The 21,028-nt window shown below is 39.5% G+C and overlaps 1 protein-coding gene across 2 annotated transcripts in view; it reads left to right on the top strand.

Annotated features, from left to right (window-relative positions):
• The window catches only part of NFIA (nuclear factor I/A), a 493,567-nt gene extending 473,644 nt beyond the window's left edge, over positions 1 to 19,923 (top strand). The window contains exon 10 of one of the 2 annotated variants that reach the window (XM_015415229.1): positions 16,697 to 19,923. In XM_015415229.1, coding sequence (XP_015270715.1) covers positions 16,697 to 16,773 — 77 coding nt within the window. In that variant the 3' untranslated portion in view covers positions 16,774 to 19,923. The remainder of the gene's footprint in view (positions 1 to 16,696) is intronic. The other variant, XM_015415228.1, reaches the window with a different exon arrangement.
• The last annotated feature ends 1,105 nt before the right edge of the window (positions 19,924 to 21,028 follow it).

Below are 21,028 nucleotides of genomic sequence, written 5' to 3'. Positions count from 1 at the left end.
CTGGCTGGTCCTCACGGCTATTATGCGGCCAAAAGGGAGGTCAGAAGGTCTTGGGAGGGGGCTCTGGGCCTTCTCAAGTGATCCTAAATACAGAGTGGTGGCAGCATCAGGTGACATCCCACCTGAGCCATGACACCACCTATTACTGATCAAGCACTGGTTTATATTAGTGGTCTTCAATCCATGGGTCCAGACTTTTCGGTAGTTCATACCTTCTGGATCACAAGTCCTTAGACAAACTTTTTAATTGCTAAGGCTCATGCCTCAGTTTGCAAGTTCATTGAGAGAAGCAGCTGGACAGCAAATAGTTTGCCCAGTGGTGAAGAGCATTCTTTTTTAACATGGGCAAGTGTAGAGAGTCTGGCAGCTCTCCCCCCATTATGTACCAGAGTTGTCACCTCCGAATTTACATGCTTGCAGCTCAGGAGATGTCTTAGGCTACCTGGGCTTAAAGATGGGTCCCAGAACTGAAAAAAACAGTACTCTGTACAATATCATTGTATTTGTTCAGCTATGCTTGGACAACAATCACTCCTCTTAAATCTACATTGCTCACAATGTCATATAAATAACTGTACAGGGATTTCCCACCCAGGCCAGTCCAGGAATGGGAGGGAACCCTGTACTTTTACAGTACATTAAACAACAACCCACGAGATGGACTATATCCTCTCTGGTTTTCAGAACAATGTGCCACCAGAACCTCTTTTCACTAGTCCCTGCCTTTCCTAAGGGAGAGATTCCAAACCCTTAGTTGGCACCTGGGACAGCACACATTAGCAACTCATTCCCAGAGATGCACACTTAATCTTACAAAGGTAGCTTAAATGGTGAGCAGAAGGCTACAAGATTTAGACTTGGAACTCAGGTACAACATCAGAGACCATTTAACAATCAGGAGGATCTTTATTCAGCACAGAGCTTAGCATAGACTACCAGAGTTTACAAAATAACAAACCTAAGGCGATTTGCCTTAACTACACAGTAAAAGACACATATTTACCAAGTTCAGGAGCATCCAAACAGTCCAAGATTGTCCATTGTGATAATCCAAGTAGTACCAAGGGATTTTGAAGGGAAATCCCATCTTTGCACTCCATGTGCTTTAAGTCACAAAGCAGTCCTTTGTCTCTTCAAAGGACAGCATTTCCAGGTGCAATAAAACAAGCAATCAGAACAAGAGCAAGAAGCAAGAGAGAGTCTCTCTCATTGGAATCAAACAATTATATCCCAATTCCAGTCATGATCAACCGTGGCCATTCGGCCAATCACAAGTGGACATAGGTGTGTCCAATTGTTGGTTGCCATAGCTGCAACACAGGAATGGCTAGAAGTTTGGAGACTCCTCCTGCAGTCAGGTGACCCAGCTTCTAGCTACTTCATTTAGTACGTGACTTGTCACATGTGGGGCCAGAAAGTGTAGCCATGAGGTCTGGCGTTTGGCATGGAAGTGTGAAAGAATGTGGGTTTATGGCATAGCTATTTAGGCCATTTGGCCTTACCATGTGGCTAGCAAGAGGAAACAAGGCACAGCATGTTATCAGAAAGACATTATAGGAGAAGGCATGTGAATATAGAAGCAGAAAGCAAAATTTCTATACAATAACATTTTCCCATTCTTTCAGAAAAGGTTATTGTCTTTATCCTGATAAGTACAGCAAAACAGATAATCCCAGGCAGAGTAAGGATGCCTCTTTTCAAGCAGGGGCCATGCATGCCTGCCCCACAAGCTGCAATTGGTGATTTGCAGGCAGGTGCACGGGGTGCTTGCTGTTTTCAGGTGGTGGCTGCACGTGCCTGCCATGCAAGTGGCGAATTTGCCATTTGCAGGGCAGGTGTGAGCGGTGCCCACTTTCCCACCAGCCATTTAAAAGGAGGAAGCACGGGGGACATGCATGCATGGTGCTCCATTCCCGACATGATGATGTCATTCTGTGATGTCATTGCATCGGGGACAGCCCCACCCCCTCCCAGCATGCCCCCCAAATCTCCCCACCTGGGAGAAGATTGGATCTGGCAGCCTTAAGTCAGAGGCTGCAGCTTTGCAGAAGCTTGTAGTTTGGGACTACTGCCTGTTTTATTTAATGTTTTCAACTCTTTTTTAGGTCCAAAAATGGGTTTTTGACATTTCCTCCCTCCTGGGTATAGCAAGATAGATGTCCAGACATTTCTGATGTATGTGTACATCAATTATTTCCAAAATAATATTTCTATATTTATTATTTTAGGTATCTGTGTAGCAGCATATGTAGTAAAAACATCTGTTGTGGTTAGTTTTCCACAGGAGCCCACTCTGTGGTTTATATGGCAAGTATAGTCTTGAGGACTTACAAACAAAGGTTTTTGCAAAAGCAACAAGAGTGGAAAGTGCAATGAAGAACCAAGGGGGTTAAGACCATGGTGAAAGCACATGCTGGCCGTTATAACACTCTGTTGTTAGAATAAATTATGTCCCTTTTATAAAAAGAAAAGTAATGCTTTAACTGTAATGCTATATGCAAATAATTAAGAAGATATTGTTCAGCTTCTTTCCATCCCTGCTTCAGTCCTGTGGAAACTTTTAATACTGCAGCTTGAAACTTGTGCCTGTGGGTCTCAAATGCCTGAGAAAGCACTGCAGGCTCTAACTGCAGAACATTCCTTTGGTGGGCCCTGGAAACAGAGCAAGCTCGCACAAGAGAAGTTCAGAGAGATCACATGTAAATGAAGGCTGGCTCTAGACTCCCAAGGAGAATTTTATTTAGTTTAAATCTGAACTTGAACTTTTAAATGCATTCCAACAGAACTGGACAGAAAGCACTGCTGGGTAAAGTGGGAGAGCATGTTGCTATGAGTATAGTTCCTGTGCAACTCTGGTGTGAATAAAGAAAAAAGAGAGAGAAATGTTGTTTTATAGTCCATACTTGCATAAACTACATAAAAAGTAGGAGAAACACATGTCTCTGAATACTCAGAAATTCATGAAGGTAACCTGTAAAGTAATAATTGATCATGTGTGGGGATATGCATTTCCCCTTCACATGTATATAAAACTGCTGCATAAGCATGACTTTACCCTTAGAATTAAGGAATCTACATGTGTGAAGGGGTCCCACCTCTGCTATTTTGGCCCTGGGTCATCTCAGAGGAAGAAGTATTGGGTTTGAGTGGACTTGGTTCCTTCTCCTCTCACCAGCTTGTCTCCTGTGCAGTCTGGAAAAGATAACCCAGAAACTCATCACTGGCCTCGTTGAAAGCCTTGTTGAAGGCTACAATTTGAGCATGCTAGTCTCCACTTTGTGAGAGGAGAGCAATCCACATGAGAGGCAGGGAACATCTCTGGGCTCCATTCCTCCAAACCCCATTGGGAGGCACCACCAGTCAGTTGTAGCACAGGCAGTGACTCTTTAAAGGGGCAGTCCCCTGGTATATCCTACATTTCCCTCGCCAAAGGTTGGAGGTCTCCTTGCCCCTGATAATGGATACAACATAGAGATTCTACTACAAAATACTTTTTTCAGATTCTTGGTCATTACTACAAAATACTACAAAATACTTTTTCAGATTCTTGGTCATTAAAGTAAAGGTAAAGGTTCCCTTGCTCGAAAGCCAGTCGAATCCGACTCTAGGGTTGCGGTGCTCATCTCCGTTTCAAAGCCGAAGAGCCAGCGCTGTCCGAAGACATTTCTGTGGTCATGTGGCCGGCATGACTAAACACCAAGGCGCACGGAACACTGTTACCTTCCCACTGAAGTGGTACCTATTTATCTACTTGTAATTTCTTGCTTTCGAACTGCTAGGTTGGCAGGAGCTGGAACTAGAGACGGGAGCTCACCCCATCTTGCGGCACCCAGGTCTTGAACTGCTGAACTACTGACCTTCCACAGCCTGCAGTTCAGTGTCTTAACCACTTGAGCCACCGCAGCTCCTCTTGGTCATTACTAAATATATAATTTCAGAAATAAATGCAATTGCTGTCAGAGTTGTATATGAGCAATTGATAGGTACAATCCTGTTTAGTGGTCTTCAGTGCCCAGTTAAATACTTAGTGTTTTAGTCCCATAGTGTATTCTCTGTGTACTGAAGTCTCCTTCCACCAGTCTTAGATCCCTTCCAGTCTGGCTTCCGCCCGGGTCACAGAACTGAGATGGCCTTGGTCGCCCTGACTGACGATCTCCGAAGGCATCTGGATCGAGGTGGTGTGGTGGCACTGTTGTTGTTAGACCTGTCGGCCGCGTTCGACATGGTCGACCACCAGTTGCTGACCCACCGCCTCGCCGACGTGGGGATTCAGGGGCTTGACCTTCAATGGTTTGCCTCTTTCCTGCAAGGTCGGGGACAAAGGGTGGCTGTCGGGGACCGGCACTCCCGTAGGTATCCCCTTGAATGTGGGGTGCCACAGGGAGCAGTGTTGTCCCCGATGCTATTTAACATCTATATGCGCCCCCTTGCCCAGATTGCCCGGAGTTATGGGCTTGGGTGTCATCAATATGCAGATGACACCCAGCTCTATCTGATGCTGGGTGGCCGGTCGGACTCAAGTCCCGATGACCTTCATCGGGCATTAGAAGCTGTGGCTGGTTGGCTCCACCTGAGCCGATTGAAACTAAACCCGGCAAAGACGGAGGTCCTGAGTCTGAGTCAGACCAGGGCAGGGTTGGGGCTCCCTCTCCTGACCTTCGACGGGGTGCCTTTGGTGCCAGCGTCTGGGATTCGGAGTTTGGGGGTGCTTCTGGACTCCACATTAGCAATGGAGGTCCAGGTGGCAGCCACTGTCAAGTCCGCCTTTTTCCACCTACGGCGGGCATGGCAGTTGGTCCCCTACCTCGACTGCAATGACCTGGCTACAGTGATCCATGCGATGGTCACCTCGAGGCTAGACTACTGCAATGCTCTCTACATGGGGCTGCCTTTGTTGCAAATCCGGAAGCTGCAACTGGTGCAGAATGCTGTAGCCAGGCTGTTGATGGGTCTCTCTAGAAGGGACCACATTCAGCCTGTGCTGAAAGCGCTGCACTGGTTGCCAATAGTGTACCGGATTCACTTCAAAGTGCTGGTTCTTACCTATAAAGCCCTACATGGCCAGGGTCCAGCCTACCTGAAGGACCGCCTTTCCCCATATGTTCCCCCAAGAGCACTACGGTCGGGGCCCCAAAATTTACTGGCCATCCCGGGCCCCAAGGACATCAAACTAGCTGCAACTAGGGCCAGGGCTTTTTCGGTGGCGGCTCCTACCTGGTGGAATGAGCTCCCAAGGGAGATCCGGGCCCTGCGGGACCTTATGCAGTTCTGCAGGGCCTGCAAGACGGAGCTCTTCCGCCAGGCTTTTGAGTAGGAGCCGCCACCCTACTAAACTACCACCGCCATGGTTGATGAGGCCCTGAGGAAATATCTGTAACATCTGAATTTTGCAAAGAAGGAAACATCTGTAACATCTGAATATTGCAAAGAAGCCCTAGGCGTGGGAAACATCACCAGGAACTCTGGACCTTTGATCCGCCATCTTTGGATCTATGTATTGAGCACCACTGTTTTAACTTTAGGATGTTTTAATGTTGTACTGTATTGTTTTAAGATATTATGTATACTATGTTTTTATTATGGCAAGGTTTCCTTGCCTCTGTAAGCCGCCCTGATCCCATTGGGGAGGGCGGGGTATAAATACGAAAAATAAATAAATAAATAAATAAATAAATAAACTTTAATCAGCTGCCCTTCTGTATATGATGAATTTGAATTTGCACTCTACGTGTAGGGGACTATGTAGATTGGACCTTAGGGAGATCTTATTTCACTGGGTCTTTTGTAGATTTCCTATATTTTTCTTAATTATGCTGCATTTCCAGATCTTCATCAAACACGAATGTTTAATTAATGTTTCAGCAAGGTTGCTCTATCCTGTAAGCTTGTCAGGGTGAAGACAAGCCCATGCAAAGTGCCATGTCTCCGTATAGAATTTGAATTCTTGTCTATTAAGATACCAGTGTGAATACTGAAAAGTTATAGCTTGAAATTTTGTGATTTAAATTAAGGGTAGATTTTTATGACACTAAGTTGTAATGTTTAGAGTACCAGGGTAAAAATCTACTTTTTATCTGTGTTTGAAAGTAGCTAAAAAGAAGGAGAAGTGAAGTGTTTGTATTCCAGTAAGGAAAACCTTATGGTGAGCAACAAATAGCAAGCAACGCTTTGGAAGTCACTGAAAGATTTCATCTTGCCTTCCACTTAATCCCTTTGCTGTACTTCACTTCTCAAGTAACTTCCATACCGCTGGCTCACTTTAATGGGTAGAATCTATTTTTCATGAAAAAGCAGGAAATAAGCTGTCTTTGGTGGAAAAAAAGATTTACAAAATGTAATCATTGTTGAAATATTCCCTTTGAACTAGCTTGTCCACAGGGGTGTCTGGCTCCCAGTATCCCCATTTCTTTAGAATACCCTTACTAGTCCTTCGAGTAGATCAGGTACACTGGTGGCTCACTTCTTTGATGTTTTGAATGAATGAAAGAATAGCATAATAAAGGGAGCTGTTGATCAAGCATAAAATACTCTTTAAGCTGACAGAATGGCAGAGTTAACACATCCTAAGCTGCTTTTAGGGTTTTTTACTCTTTTTTTCCTGGCATTTTCCTGTGCTTTGTGTACAGTGGGGGTTTGTATTTTTTAAAGCCTCTGATCTATGTAGTATGCCATCCTATAACAAAACCAAAATAGGATTGTTTCTTTCTATTGTTTGGTTGACTACTTTTCTGTTCTTTTGCCTTTTTTAACTAGGAAATTTTTTTTGAAGTTTACTATAGCTGACTTTGAATGTGTGACATGAAAGTTTAGGACATTTACTTACAGTAAGCTTGATAATAAATAAAACTTAATTACCTTATTCAGAACTAAACCAGTTGTTACAAAGGCTTTACAAAAAAAGAATAATAATAAAATCCTTTATGTCTAGCTAGATACACACATGTCAAATCATTTTCTTTCATAGTTAGGAGAAGTTGATCTTGTAGATCTAATGTAGATTTTCAGTTCCTGTACATAATTTATATATCATATTCAAAGTGGAAATCTGTCTGCTCACCTGGGTTATATTTCAGACCTTTCCCACTGATAGTTCTGTTCTGTGTTATATTAAATGTGATTATGTTACAGTCCAACTAACCTTTCATTCATTCTTCAGGTTTCAGACAGTGGAGTTATACTTTGCAGACAGGGAACTTCTGGGAATAGTAAGGTTTGCTGCATATTTAAGACTCAGGAATCAGCAGCAATGATTGCTGCATTAGAATGTTGGTGAGTTGTTTTGTACAGAATTAGAAGGAAAGTTAGGACCCAAAGTGTTTGCAGTGAAAACAGCCATGATGGTCTGTACCACATATGAAAAATCTGTCTGTGCTGTAAATGTTAATATCTATTTTTAGCACACCAGTGAACTGCACACTTGATGTATCATTCTCATCCTTTTCCACTGCTCACCTGCCTGGTCACTGCTGGGAAATAAAGTGCCTCGCTGCTAAGTGCCTGACATGTAACTGGTGCAGCCTTCCCTTAGGTACCAGCAATGGGATATTCTGTTTACCACCTATTGGCGGTGGAGGCAGTGGAGACCTGGCAGCTGAGCAACAGAGAGAAGCAAGACTATCATAGCAATATTCAATACACTGGTTTGCTATTGACAGTACTAAAATAAAGAGTTTGTAATGTGCTCACATTGCAATGATTCATCTATCTATAGATTACGTCAGATCTTCTATTTCCTAGCCGGAGGAGGAGGAGAAACTAGCAGCAGTACTGCCAGGGCAGAAAAACACAAGGCTTACATATTAGCATTCAGTTTCTTAATAATATAAAAAATGGAGCTCATGGCATTTTCATAGTGCAATGAGCATGTGCTTTTAGCAATAATCAACAAAGTCCTATTTTTAGGTTTATGGTACATAATTCAATATTGTTTCCATGACTGTCTTCCTTCAAAGTGTACATATATGTTATTTTCTGAACTCTGTGTTTTGAAGGAAATTTTCCCTCCCTTCACTTACAATATTTTGTGTTGGTAACTCTGTCTGGTACAGCCAACAGATGCACTTCTCATTTTAACTTCTTTTGGTAGGGACATTATTTAGAGAGAAACTTATTTCTGCATTTTCCCTTTGCATGATCTTCCTTCAAATCTCATTAGATAGATGCAGTTTGGTTCAGTAGTTAGGAACACGGACTCTAATCTGGGAGCACCGGGTTTGATTCCCCACTCCTCCACATGCAGCTGCTGGTGTGACATTGGGTCAGTCACGGTTCTTAAAGAGCTCTCTCAGCCCCATCTACCTCACAGGGTGCCTGTTGTGGGGAGTGGAAGGGAAAGCCGCTCTGAGACTCCTTTGGGTAGTGAAGGGTAGGGTATAAATCCAATATCTTCTTCTTCAATATAGATTTGGGGAAATATAGAAGGGGAATGCATTGCTGTGGCATGAAGTGAACTATTTAGAAAAAGTGGTTGTCTCCCCTACTGTGTTACAAACCATTTAGGATCATTCTTATGATGCACCTGTATCTCTGTTATTATGAACAATAAAAGTGACTACAACAAATACTCCTCGTAATGTTATGCAAACGTGAATACATCCAAAAGCAGATTATTTTCCTAATTGCATCCCCACTGAAACAAACTATGGTGTCTTGGTCTTTTGGATGAACCCCATGTCTTTTTCATTCTTTCAATACATGCTTTTACCAAAAGTATTAATTTCATATTCATAGTGTCTAGGGGTTGGAACCATGAACAGAACTCCATGCATTATACCCCGCCCACCCCGCAAGCGGACTCAGGGCGGCTTCCATAAAAGCATAAATACATTAAAATACAACATTTAACTATACAATGAAACATTATAAATACAAAGTACAAAGTGCTGGCGGCTGATTATATTAATCTAGGTGGAATATTACAGGAATAAATTTCCACTGCCCAGATGTTCACGATGTTTCAACTCATAGTCAGTTAGATGTTAAATACTCCTTCAGTTAGATTTATACTCCTTCATACTTCATACTTGGGATGAGGGCATTATTTCTGCTTCTAAGTCAATGACAACTCTTTCAGGGAGATCCTTGTATGACCCAATAATCTGTCCAAGAGATGTGTTATGTTTGTATTCTTATGTTGGCTACTTGCCATTCCAGAGGGAGAAGGAAAACTTTGTTTTTCACGTGGGAGGGGAAATCTGTGATGCTGTAGCTAAGGTCTGTTGTGCCCTCATCTAAGGGACAAGAGTCATATATCAAAGAATATTTTAATGGATTTTCTGTTTTGGTTTTTTTATAGATTATATTGCTCTTTTTAATCGGGGGGTTCGCGGAGAGGGCGGGGTAGAAATATAATAATATAAAATAAATAAATAATCTGTTGTCCAATTTGGGTCCCAGTTTTCTGGGAGAAAGGTGATTGATTGATTAGACTTCTATCCCACCCTCCCAGCCAAGGCTGGCTCAAGGTGGGCTTATAAATGCTTTATAAAAACAAACAAACAAATGCTCAGAATTTTGAGGTTAAGAGGAATGTGAAAAAAAATCAAGCTCCCTTGGGCAGTGGGATAGTGTCTGCAGCCAATTTTTCCCCACTCGTCAGATTTCCAGCAGGCAGTTATTCCTTACCACAGGTAACCAAGCAAGGCACTAAATGAAAAGTCTTCATGTGACGTCTGCAATAAAAAGGTCATTTCTGTTACCAAAACTGCATCTCCACTTCTGTAAATGTGTTGATTTTAGACTTATGTGATGGCAAACCTTTCTTTGTACAGTTCCCCAGTGACAAAGCTGGCCCCACTGGTGGACCTCCTGATGGCACCTGGTATTTTTGGCCGCTGTGTGACACGAGTGTTGGACTGGATGGGCCATTGGCCTGATCCAACTTTGGCTTCTCTTATGTTCTAATGTTCAACAGCTAAAGATGTACGAGATTCCATCCGTGGTTTCATGCTTGGCTAGGAAAGACCTGATTTCTGGCATGACTTTTTTGGCTACCTGTGTTGATATCAACCCTTCAGCTTAATCTGTATCATAGAGTTGGTGCAAAGATAAAGGAGAGGGGACAAATTTAATTGCTGGGTTCTTTTTAAATAAAAGGCCTTAGATATACTGGGGGGGGGGGGAAATCTATTCTATGAAATTTGTCAGAGTAGTTTTTAATGTATTAATGTCCTTAAATAACCCATTTTGCTTTAAGAAGTAAACCAGCTATCACACCCAGTTCTGGATTCCACGTTAGCTACCTCCAGTAGTATTAAACCTCTGCCTTTGAGGACTTTTGTTTCACTTTTTTGAAGAGGGGGGACAGTTTCTGCTGTCCAATGCTTATTGTTTTTATTTGTATAAAATGTCATTATTTACTTGGAAATCTCTTGAACTGGGTCAGGTTTGAATATATATTGCTTCAGAGCCAAATATAAAACAACAGACATTGTAAAAAATTTAAAAACCTTTAATTAATTAACATTCAATTTATATACCGCTCTAACCCCGAAGGGTCTCTGAGCGGTTTTCATACAGTGTTTCCAATTTCCTATCTAAGGCCACATTGCATATATCGGGAGGGGACTGCCTACTGGCACCCAGGCAGCAGGGCTTGTTGTAATCCGGCTGATTTTGGCCTATTCCTATACTGCCAGGACAGTTAAAATTTAGTACTAAAGGATAAATATTGCTGTTCTCTTTAAGGCATTCTAAACTTCAGTACTGGTGCTGCTTAGATGTCCTGTGAAAACCAAGGAAGATTTTGTTTTGTTTTTTAAAAATAACCCCCATCTAGCTTTAGCTATAGCCTGGCATTCTCAAAGTAATGTAATTGCCATTTCAGACTTCCTGTTTAGGATTCAGTCAAGTAGATATTGTTTATGGTTCATAAAACCTTACTACTGTGAGGTTTTTAGGATACTGGCAATATAGAGCCTCAATTTTCATTGTGCTGTAAATTAGGGCGGGGGAAGTGTGATAATGCTCCTCTGAGAACATTAAAACAGAGCTCAGCAATGGTTAAATGGAATTTTATAAGCACATTCAGTGTGGAACTGTTTTGCATTACATGAGTTGAATACCTTAGAGATGACACACATCTGCAGGCACTTTATTAAATCCTTAGTCAGCACTTTTCACCCTGATGAGATTACTTCTTCATTTGACTGGAGAAAAGAAAGTGAAGATCTTGTACCGGACTTCAGAATTCTTTTTGATGTTTCACCTTGAGCACTAGGGAAAGGACAGTGAAATCCATTTTAAGATGACACAGAACTGTAATAGCAGTAGTGACTCTGTGGCACTAATTTTACATAACTAATAGTATTCATTCCAGTGAATCTGTATCATACCTCCTAAAGCAACAAGTTTTCAAAACCAGAGATCACAGCTAAATGATTGTTGCTCTAGTATAAAATGTTCAGTTGTAACAGCCCTCTCCCATACTGGTATAACACATACCATTTTAAAACTGAACAGAAAATCACTTCCAGTGACTAGCTGGTGCAAAATTTTAGTTTAAAGAATGTGAAGAAAATAAAATGGTGCAGACATAATGGTCAATAAATGTTAGTATTCTTATTGCAAGCAGTAACTAATAAGCATAGATGCTTGTTCACAGGAAGATCTGTAAACCATATACATGATTAATGTGCTCATATTTGGGGATGGTGTGTATGCTTATGAACTTCATGTATTTTCCTTCCATACTGTGAAGTTCAAATACTCTATTGTAACTCCAAGTTCATCTAAAGGACAATTTGACTGTGCAATCTGAAAATAATTGGCCATGTCTGAATAAAAAGATTTGGGAGTGGAAGCTTAAAATAATCAATAGCATGAAAGAATTACTGCATATGTACTTTTTCTCAGAGATGCTGTGAATTTTTTTTAAAAAACCTACTCGAGATCTAAAAGTAGATGCATTCTTGTGTCCTCTAGAAAGTGAAGATTTCATCATGGAGGCTATATGAAAATAAGAAACATCTAAAGACCAACTCATTTGTGCACTTTAATCTTTATTTTAAAAATTGTATGCAGATGTCTTGGAAAGCAACTTTTGGTGTTCACTTAAATGTATATGATCAAATCTCTGCAAACCAGCTTTAAAGTTTCCCAGTGGGCAGGACAGGGTTAATTCCATTTTCTTTTGTCCTGGAAAGCAGTGTGTGCAGGAGTCATATTGACACTCCCCCTGTGTGGGTAACTCTACTCCTATATTGACATGTTGCTCGTCAAGAACACAATAGCACTCTGTCTGCAAATCACTGCTAAAATCATCTTTTTAAAAAAGTTTGAAAGCCTTAAGGCTTAGACAAAGGCACGAGAGCTCAGCTGCAGTGCGCAGTTCAAAATTCCAGAGTCAGCAACTTCTATTGATTAAAAACTAACCTTTAAAGTAACTCTCGGAGTGTGCGGTTAGCATTTAAATTTAAACATGTCATGAGTTGATTTGTGTTACTGAATACCAACTCTGAAGGAGTTACATTCACATCAGAGTTTTTTTTTCTAATTCCCTTAAGCAGCTAAAGTATTTCATGAAATGTCAGTAGGGCAGGAGAGTAGGAGGAAGGTGTTTATTGGGAGAGGGTGTGACTGGCGTTAGCCCTGCGAGTTTTCTTTCCCATGCAAATATTCAACTCCCCCTCCCCAACACTAAAAAGAAAAGTGTGGGGAGTGCAACACAATAATTAGCCCTTTGTCTAACTTTCCCAAGTGCCAGAGAGAGGCTGATTAATTAAATATACAACAGTGTTGGGTTTTGGAGTGGGGGTCTCGCTTGTTGGGTAGGTCATAAATTAGGCTGAATAAATACTTCAATGTGTTTGCAGTGGGCCTGCTACGTCAGAGCCACTGGAAGGTTGGTGGGAGGAGAGCAGAGTGTTTCTTGCTAATGATAGTCACGTCTGGGTCTGTCTGGTTGCTATGAGCAACCAGACATGATGTAACACCAGGATGAACTTGAACTTGGGGGACTTGAAAAGGGAACAATAGACCAGAGCAATCAATAAAGCCTATTTCAGTGAAGGATTACAGAGCTGCTCTGGGGTAACCTTGTCTGCAAGGCACACACTGAATAGTAGATGGGTGAAGAAACTTTTTTTTTTTTCATTTTTGAGAAGAGTGCAGAAGCACTGCAGAATTTTTTTTAAACTTCATGCAGTGAGTAGCAGAGGGAAAAAAAGTGGCATGGAAAAGTGCACCCCCTTCTGTCCAAAATGTGCACTGAGTATTAAGAAAAGAAATACTGGACACAAGCTGCATTCTGAAAGAACATGAGGAGTTTTAAAACTTTTGCTACGTATCCTTAAATGACACAGGCCACATCAGTTTGTGGGCAATCTGAATTAAATCCCATTAACTTGGGGGTAACTGCTGAAATATTAATTATAACCTCCTCTCTACCTTTAAAATTAGTTTAAGGTAACTGATGCAGATCAGCATTTAAAATTTGCTTATTTTTAAATGGGGCTTTCTTCAATAGTTGTATGATTGTCAGTAGGAGGACTTCAAATAATAGCAACGTAAGATAAATAATCAAGATGCAGTGGCAACACTTAGCAGGTAGTCAGGCTGGTCCTGAATATAGCTTGTCTGAAAACTGGGGAGGGAGTGACCTTTCCGTTCAAACATCTGGTTTCTGGAGAGCAACCCTTAGGATATTAATCCTAAACATTTGTGTTGGCACAAATGTTTGTAATCCTGATCGAATTGTCAGGGTCATGTTTTGCACTGACATGGAGTTGGTAACTACAATATACAATCCAAACACTTTCATGATGGTGCAGTAAGTCTTTTGCTCTGCTTGTAAAAACTCTTGAGAGCATGTTAATGTAACTTAAGATAGGACTGAAGTGCAAGAATCAGCCTTATGAAACACTTTCCAATTTCAAGCATTCAGATGGTGAGAGTAATCCAATTCACTCTCTATTAATCCAGTGAAGTTCTCAAACTCTCTATTCATCAAATGAACATTTTAAGCCAAAACTTATCTATGAAAGCTATTTCATTTAGTTATATCATCTGGATCTTAGGTTATAAAATCTGTAGAGAAAATATAGCAAATATATATAAGGGTGTTTGTAAAAGAGCAAAGAATTAGACAGTGGGATGAAAAAGAAACTAGGCAACCAAACTGACAGCTTTTCTGTTGCCAACTTATTTTTACCAGTATTTATTTAACCAGTCTCCATGACACACGGCCAAAGCCAAAATTGTGCAATCTTGAAGCCAGCAGGATTTTTGCTTTTCTTTAAAATAACCAATTTAAATATTAATAATACCAGGTACTTTGGTGCAATTTTGTTTTGTCTGGGAAATGATTGTGTCAGTAATAGCACTAGTTTTTGTCATTCATATCTACAGGAAATGATCTTCTTTGGTCACTATAAGCAGGTGTAAGCTACAGTGGTATAAGCGCAGTGCTGTTAATTTGCCATCATTCAAAGAAAAAGCAGTTGTGCGTTATCATACATTGGTAAAAGGGATCAACATTGGATAATTGGATACTGTGGCATAATGGATGACATGTTAGACTTGTAACAGGAATACCTGAATTTAAATGCCTGCTCAGCAATGAAGCATTCTGACTGTGGTTCAGTCACAGTCCAGTCAGTCTTATAAGAGTGTTAATAACAATAATAAAATGCACACTCAAAAGTTTGGTTACTCACCCTCCAATATGCTTCTGCAGGGCAGCTCTCCATACAGTGAGGCATAGCCTTCTGTGTGGAGCTTCCTGCATGAATCATTTCAACTGCTTGGACCATCTATACACCAGTGCTAGTCTCCACTAAGCACACAGAAGCAAAAGGCACAAAGAAGTTTCATGTAATTGCATGTGTTTCCAGTTGTAATAATTTTGGGCAGTTTTCAGATAGGAAGAGTAAGGTTTGAATCATTTTTTTAATATTATGGAAAGGTGGCCTGGACATGTAACAAAATTTCTTTTCATGTATAATCTCATGATGTTTGGCATTGTATCCACTTGTTCATTTGAAAGTAAGCAGGCATTATCTAGATGGAGACTAAAGTCATTTGCAAAATCAGAATTGAAAAGTTTTTGTTTTACATTTATTCTGTTCATACATATTTGGATTCAGTGACTTTTCGGGAACAATGAGAAACAATTAAGCCTAAAAATTATAGAAGGGAATGGGGAAAAAATCACTTTTTGAGTTGTTCACTCCAGCCTGTCTTGATTGACATCTATGCCCATTGCACAGTATTTGATGGAGTGCCGTCATTTGTTCCAAGCTTAATTTCATAGAACTTTTGTGCAGTCTTCTTCCTTCATTCACAGTCAGTCTTGACCAGAAACAAAAATTAGCACTTTCACTGAACCCAACAGTTTTATATTTTAAGGCTATATACTCTGTTCTTGACAGGAGCTTTCCATGGGACAAAACCAGTCTACATGCTATAACCAAACCTTGGCAGAGTCAACCTACGGAGGCTGTTTTAGGTAGCCACATTGTGGCAGTTTTAACATATAGACCAACACATAGCCGTGCCATTTTAGCAGACTACATATTCTATAATTGTAGAAAGTATTCTTCCGTGGGAAAGCAAAATGTGCTTCCCCTTCCAAATCCAGATAAAGTTCTCAAGAATATCTGACTGTGCTCGAGACATATGCATGGAGTCCAGCGTGTGGATTAGTTGTGGGGAAGATTATAGGAAACTATGTTTAGCCACAGTCTTCACATGACTGAATCTTAATGTTTTAATGGTTTTGCGGAATGTTGTAGGATTTGCCAATTTTTCTCTAACATTAGAAGCAGCTTCTGAATTCTTTCTGTGGCCGAGAGCCATCACAGTACTTCTGCTTTATCCTTTTTTTCTCATAGCCTCTTCTTTTCCCCCCCTATAGTTTATTTAACTATTTTCCATAACAAAAATCACATAAAAGTATACTCATATACATCATAATTTGGAGTTTCCTTTACATATTTTTTCCAAACCAACTGTCTACTTTCTGCCATCTTTTTTTAAACACATTTTCATCCTTTCCCGACAAAATCGTATTTACTTTATCCATTTCTTTTATTTCCATAATCTCATAGCCTCTTCTGAAGCTTCCTTGCTTCAAATGCGGTTTGAAGAGGAATGGGGGAAGTCTGTTTCTTTTAACAGGGACTTATTTTCATTCTGTTTCTGTTCGTTTTATGAAGTCATTCAATTAGAATCTTTGTGAATTGCACTTGGATATTATTTAAGTAACGATTAAAAGGCAGTGCAGTTTTCATGACCAGTTGGTTGAGTGGCCATACAAAAATTTTCTGTCATGTTATGCAATGATTTGTAAATCTCCTGTTTCATTTCCCGACAAACGAAGACAGAGACATAGTCCCATTTGCCTTGACTGGCCTTGACACATGAAACAGTCAAATCAGTCTGATACTATGTGTAGACTTCCTTAGGTAGGTAACCTTACCATAGTGCCTTCTTAGTCTTGTTAGCATTTTGTGGTTCTGCCTGATGTGCTTCAATCTGCTGGCTTTTGTATATCTTCTTGTATTTTATTTATTTTGTTTTAAGTTGATATTGATTGCAGTTTGACTTTCTGTAGCTGACGTTATGCTTTGAAGTTTCTCCAGCATTGTTGGATGGGGAGGCAGCATGCAGATTGTCTAAATAAACTAATGAGGGTTTCTTTGATAATGACGACACATTAAAAAAATTCTTCCCTTTCTCTTTTATTTCTTTCGTGCAGTCCTGGTACCTGGGATAAAACTCATAGCTTCCCACCATCCACCAGACAGACCACCTGACCCCTTCCCAGCTCTGTAACATGGAAGCAGCAGCAACACAGCGCAGTTACTTCACATCCGTGGAAGGGAAGAAGAACTGATATCAACAGCAAACTGATCATACTCAGAAACGGCAAAAGTTATGGTTGATTGACAAAGGCCGTAACATGGGGGGGATTTTTTTTTTTTTTTAAAAAGAACACCTTATTGACTGATGTAATTTCTCATATGGTGCTGGAAATGTTTGGGCTTCATAATTTTTGAAGTGTTTCAATTGGTAGTGTAAGCATTAGGGACACTGGGTAGTAGAGCTAGCCTGCTGGCTGCTTACTGACTTGCTGTTATAACACTTTCCATTTGTCGCCTGGTTGTTTTACAGTATTTTCATTGATTTATTTCCCATACAGGTGTGAAATTTCTTGAGAGATCATGAGAAAAAGACTTAAATGATGAGTTTTGTAGTAGCTGAATTCTGCAACATAGAGTTTACAGGACAGACATGGGGCATGTTTTTTCTGTAACATATCAGGATTTTTTTTTTAATTTTACGTCAGCAGTTAGATAGGTAACATGAATCATAAGAGCATTATCAACAGGTTGGTTTTCATTCACGTTGCAGAGAAATATAAAGCATCAATCTACTGCTATTCACAAGGAAAAAGACAAAGGTTTAAAATGCTGCACTTACATAAAATGTTTTTGACAATTTTCAACAATTACATAAAATCCACACGGAAATGGGGTAGTTGGTCTGTTTTGATAGAAACTGACAGGAATCAATCAAAACAATCGAATTTTGAATTGAGAAAAGTGCAATTTCATTGGATAGCTAAATATCTTTGTAAGATAGAGATTGTTGAAAATTCTATTTTTGTTTTCCAAGTCCTACCACCCCAGGACTCTAAATTATTGGGGTAAAAAACAGCCTTGCAAGAAAAAAGGGGGAGCTATTTTTGCTTTTTATGTTTTTTATTGTTAAACTTGTATCCCTTTAAAACTGAAGGAAATTTAAAAAAATAATAATGGTGCTTTTACCACAATATGTTATCTACATTAAATGCTAATTAATCATTTTCTGTTATCAAAGCACATAATTAAAAGTAAATCATAATACCTGTTAATTTTATAAGCTAAAAGTCACTATAATACATTATGCCAATTCTGACAAACTTTATGTGTTTCCAGCAATATAGGGAATATCACTTCTCAAAATACCTTGCTCACAACCCAGCACAGAGTTAGGTGTACTTCATCCCATTGGGTGGGTTTAAGCATACCTAGCCCTGGATTGAATTGTGACCCTTGCGGTAATAATAGAGAGCTGTCCAGAAAATGAAACGTCTCTGTGGCCCTGAACTGGTATTTTTTTTCTGGACTGTAAAAGCAAAAATAATAAGACAAAATGCTGATTTTGTATCTGATGCCAGTTCAAGGTAAGGGCACCCTGGGAAAAAAAGTTCGGACCCCAAATGTCCTGTATCTTATGTACAAAAGAAAAAAAAGAAAAAAACAGGAAAAATGCAAGTTTTTTTTTTCTATCAGACAGCGGAGCACCCCTTTGCTTCCCATGCAACTTTAAGAAGGTTTCCTATATTATACATATATATACGTTCTGGTTGGCAAGTCCAGCTAATCAGAGAAAGTCTCTGCATGTTCTAGTGTTAGTAACTAATTTTTATATAGTTAATGTAGGGTAAAGTAGAGTGCATTAAGACACAATATTGTAATCCCTAATCCAGGCACTTGCCTTTAAACTATGTTTGTTCAGCCCTTCAGAAGGGTTTCTACTACTGTCCTATACAATCAAGTAAACTGAATTTCTTGGGAAGACACTTTGCTCCTCATCTTTTCCCTGAAACTAATTTTTTTTTGTTTTGTTTTCTTGATTTGCACGAAACAAAAAAAAAATATCCATATCAATGTGCCTTGCCCTGGATAGCGATTATTTGTGGAATTGTTGCACATGTTCCTATATTGAAAGGGTTTTTTCCCTAGTCAAGCATTTGGAGACACTTTTTTGTAAATGTGACTTTTATGTCAGCCATTGTCAGTTTCAGCATCTTAGAATTCAGTAGAATGTTAGTCGTTTCCACAGATAGCGGTAGTGTTTTCTTGTCCTGTACGGTCAGTGGCAGTGCTATTCTGAGATCTGTAGATGCTAGATTATCAGTATTTTTGGATGTTGCTGCATTTTACATTTTATTTGGAGTCTTCCTTTTGTTTTTGTTTTCCCCAGATATATGAAAATATGCAATACCTGCTTATATCATGTAGAAGAAAAGCTTAGCAATTCTTAATTTTTCTTTGATTTTTTTTTTAATTTGACCAAAGTCAGTGCTGCACTTGACGCAGTGTGTTTTAGGTGTTTGTAATTTTTTTTTTGGCGATTTTTGAATGCACACGCAGGAAGGGCTCTTCTTAGAGAAGCAGTCAAACTGTGAAGCACTAAGCTGAACCCTGCTTCAAGCAAGTTTTGTTTTACAACTGTTCCTTTCACAAGCAAGCCTTAAAAAAAACCCTCCCTTTTTCTTCAGCTCCCACACCCATTTTTATTAGCAGATTGCAATCAATCCACATTCAATAAAAATATATAATGCCCATTTTTATATGCACGTTTTTAAAACTTCCAAGTTCTGAAAATTGTTTACTGGTTATTCTCTATTTAAGGAAAAAATGTTTTGAATTTTCATATATGTCAGATAAGTGGTTGAGTAGTCATTTGCTCTGTTGTATTGTGTGATTGTTAGTATTATGGTATCACATCCACTAGCCAGCATCCTTTGCCTTCCCTATAGCACTTAGCAGGGCATTACTTTATTAAGACATATGTGCACTAAAAAATAAAAAATAAAAAAATTAGCAGCTTTCAGTGCTTCACAGTGAAGGGAAAAAAGCCTAGACAAACATTTTGTCAGAACCTTGCTATAAGCCAAGGTATTACCAGTAAATTGGTTGTATATACAACAAAATTGCACCCTTTTTTAAAAAAACACAAAACAAACTAAGCAATAGTTTGGGCAGTTAGTTGTTTTTAGTGAGCATGTTGTAGTCATGGCCGCAAAGAGACAGAATCAAAGCTGCCCACTCAGAAGCGATGTAATTTGTATGTTGTATAGTTTTATTGATTACACTGATTTATTCTACCCTATTTTATAATGCAGGACTTTTGTAATGTTGTTTAAATGAGGAAAATTTCTGTCAAATTAGCTTAGTGGAATTTCTGATTGTTCGTTATAAAGGCAGCATTCATAGAATTGCTTTTTTCCCTTTGGGAACTGGATTTAAGTTAAAAACTTTCCTGTTTCCTTTTTGTATGTATTTAAATACAGTTATTTTTTTCTTTTCTCAATAGTATAGCATATTCCTATGCTTGAGAAGTATAGGCTACTGAAGAACCATTGTAAATGGACATTACAGATATGCTGTATTTTTGAAGGTGTTTTATCGTATTAAGTTTGAAGATGGTAAAGTTAGGGAATTCTGATCGGAATTGCATAAAACAAATTGTTTTAAAGGCTTTAAACGTTAGGTAGGCGGTCAAGGGTGTTTACCAACAGGGGTTGTAAAGTATTAAAGACACTAAATTAAATTTTGGTTCCTCTTATTATCATGCAGAAACACAGCAGTTCAGATCTGTTCAGGTGTGGAGAACAAACAGTGTTTTATTCCTCAGAATGGAACAGAGAATGGAGATCTTAGGGGAGACAGCTGCATGGGGTGTGCAGTCTACAACAGAAAAATAAGCTTGGGTCACACATCAGAATCAGATTCGCATTTGCATTGCCCATTGTGAAATTGCTTTTTATTTCTTTGTGCAAAGAATTTTTCTTTGTGACCCTTTCTCTGAAAACCACCAGACGCACAAACATCGACTTTTGCCCCCTTTTTCTCCCTTACCCACAATCAAAGTGACAATATGTCTCCATGCTTTGCTATTAAATATTTGCTCTTTTTATGCCTTTTTAAAATTGGGCCTTACCTGTTGTCATTCTGCACACCTCTGCAATACTGTATTTATTCACCATATTTTATGTTGTTTTTTAAAAGTTGGCTAAAATGAGCCATGGGGGTATGCCTTGTTTGTATTGTGATCTTGGCTCCTTCTCTTAAGAGAGTAAAGGAATAGAAACTTCTTGACTCCACAGTATTCAGTCAGCCCACAGGAATATGCAAAATCCCTCTACCTAGTTTTCTTTCACTATTTCCTTTCTGTTCCATATATTCTGCAGCTTTGTAGTAACAGTGTTAACATTTACCGTACACACACACACACAAACAAACAAAACACAAAAAAC

Source organism: Gekko japonicus, unplaced genomic scaffold (assembly GCF_001447785.1).
Source record: "Gekko japonicus isolate JY-2015 unplaced genomic scaffold, Gekko_japonicus_V1.1 scaffold199, whole genome shotgun sequence".
Classification (NCBI taxonomy): domain Eukaryota; kingdom Metazoa; phylum Chordata; class Lepidosauria; order Squamata; family Gekkonidae; genus Gekko; species Gekko japonicus.
This window is presented reverse-complemented; position numbering and strand designations above follow the sequence as displayed.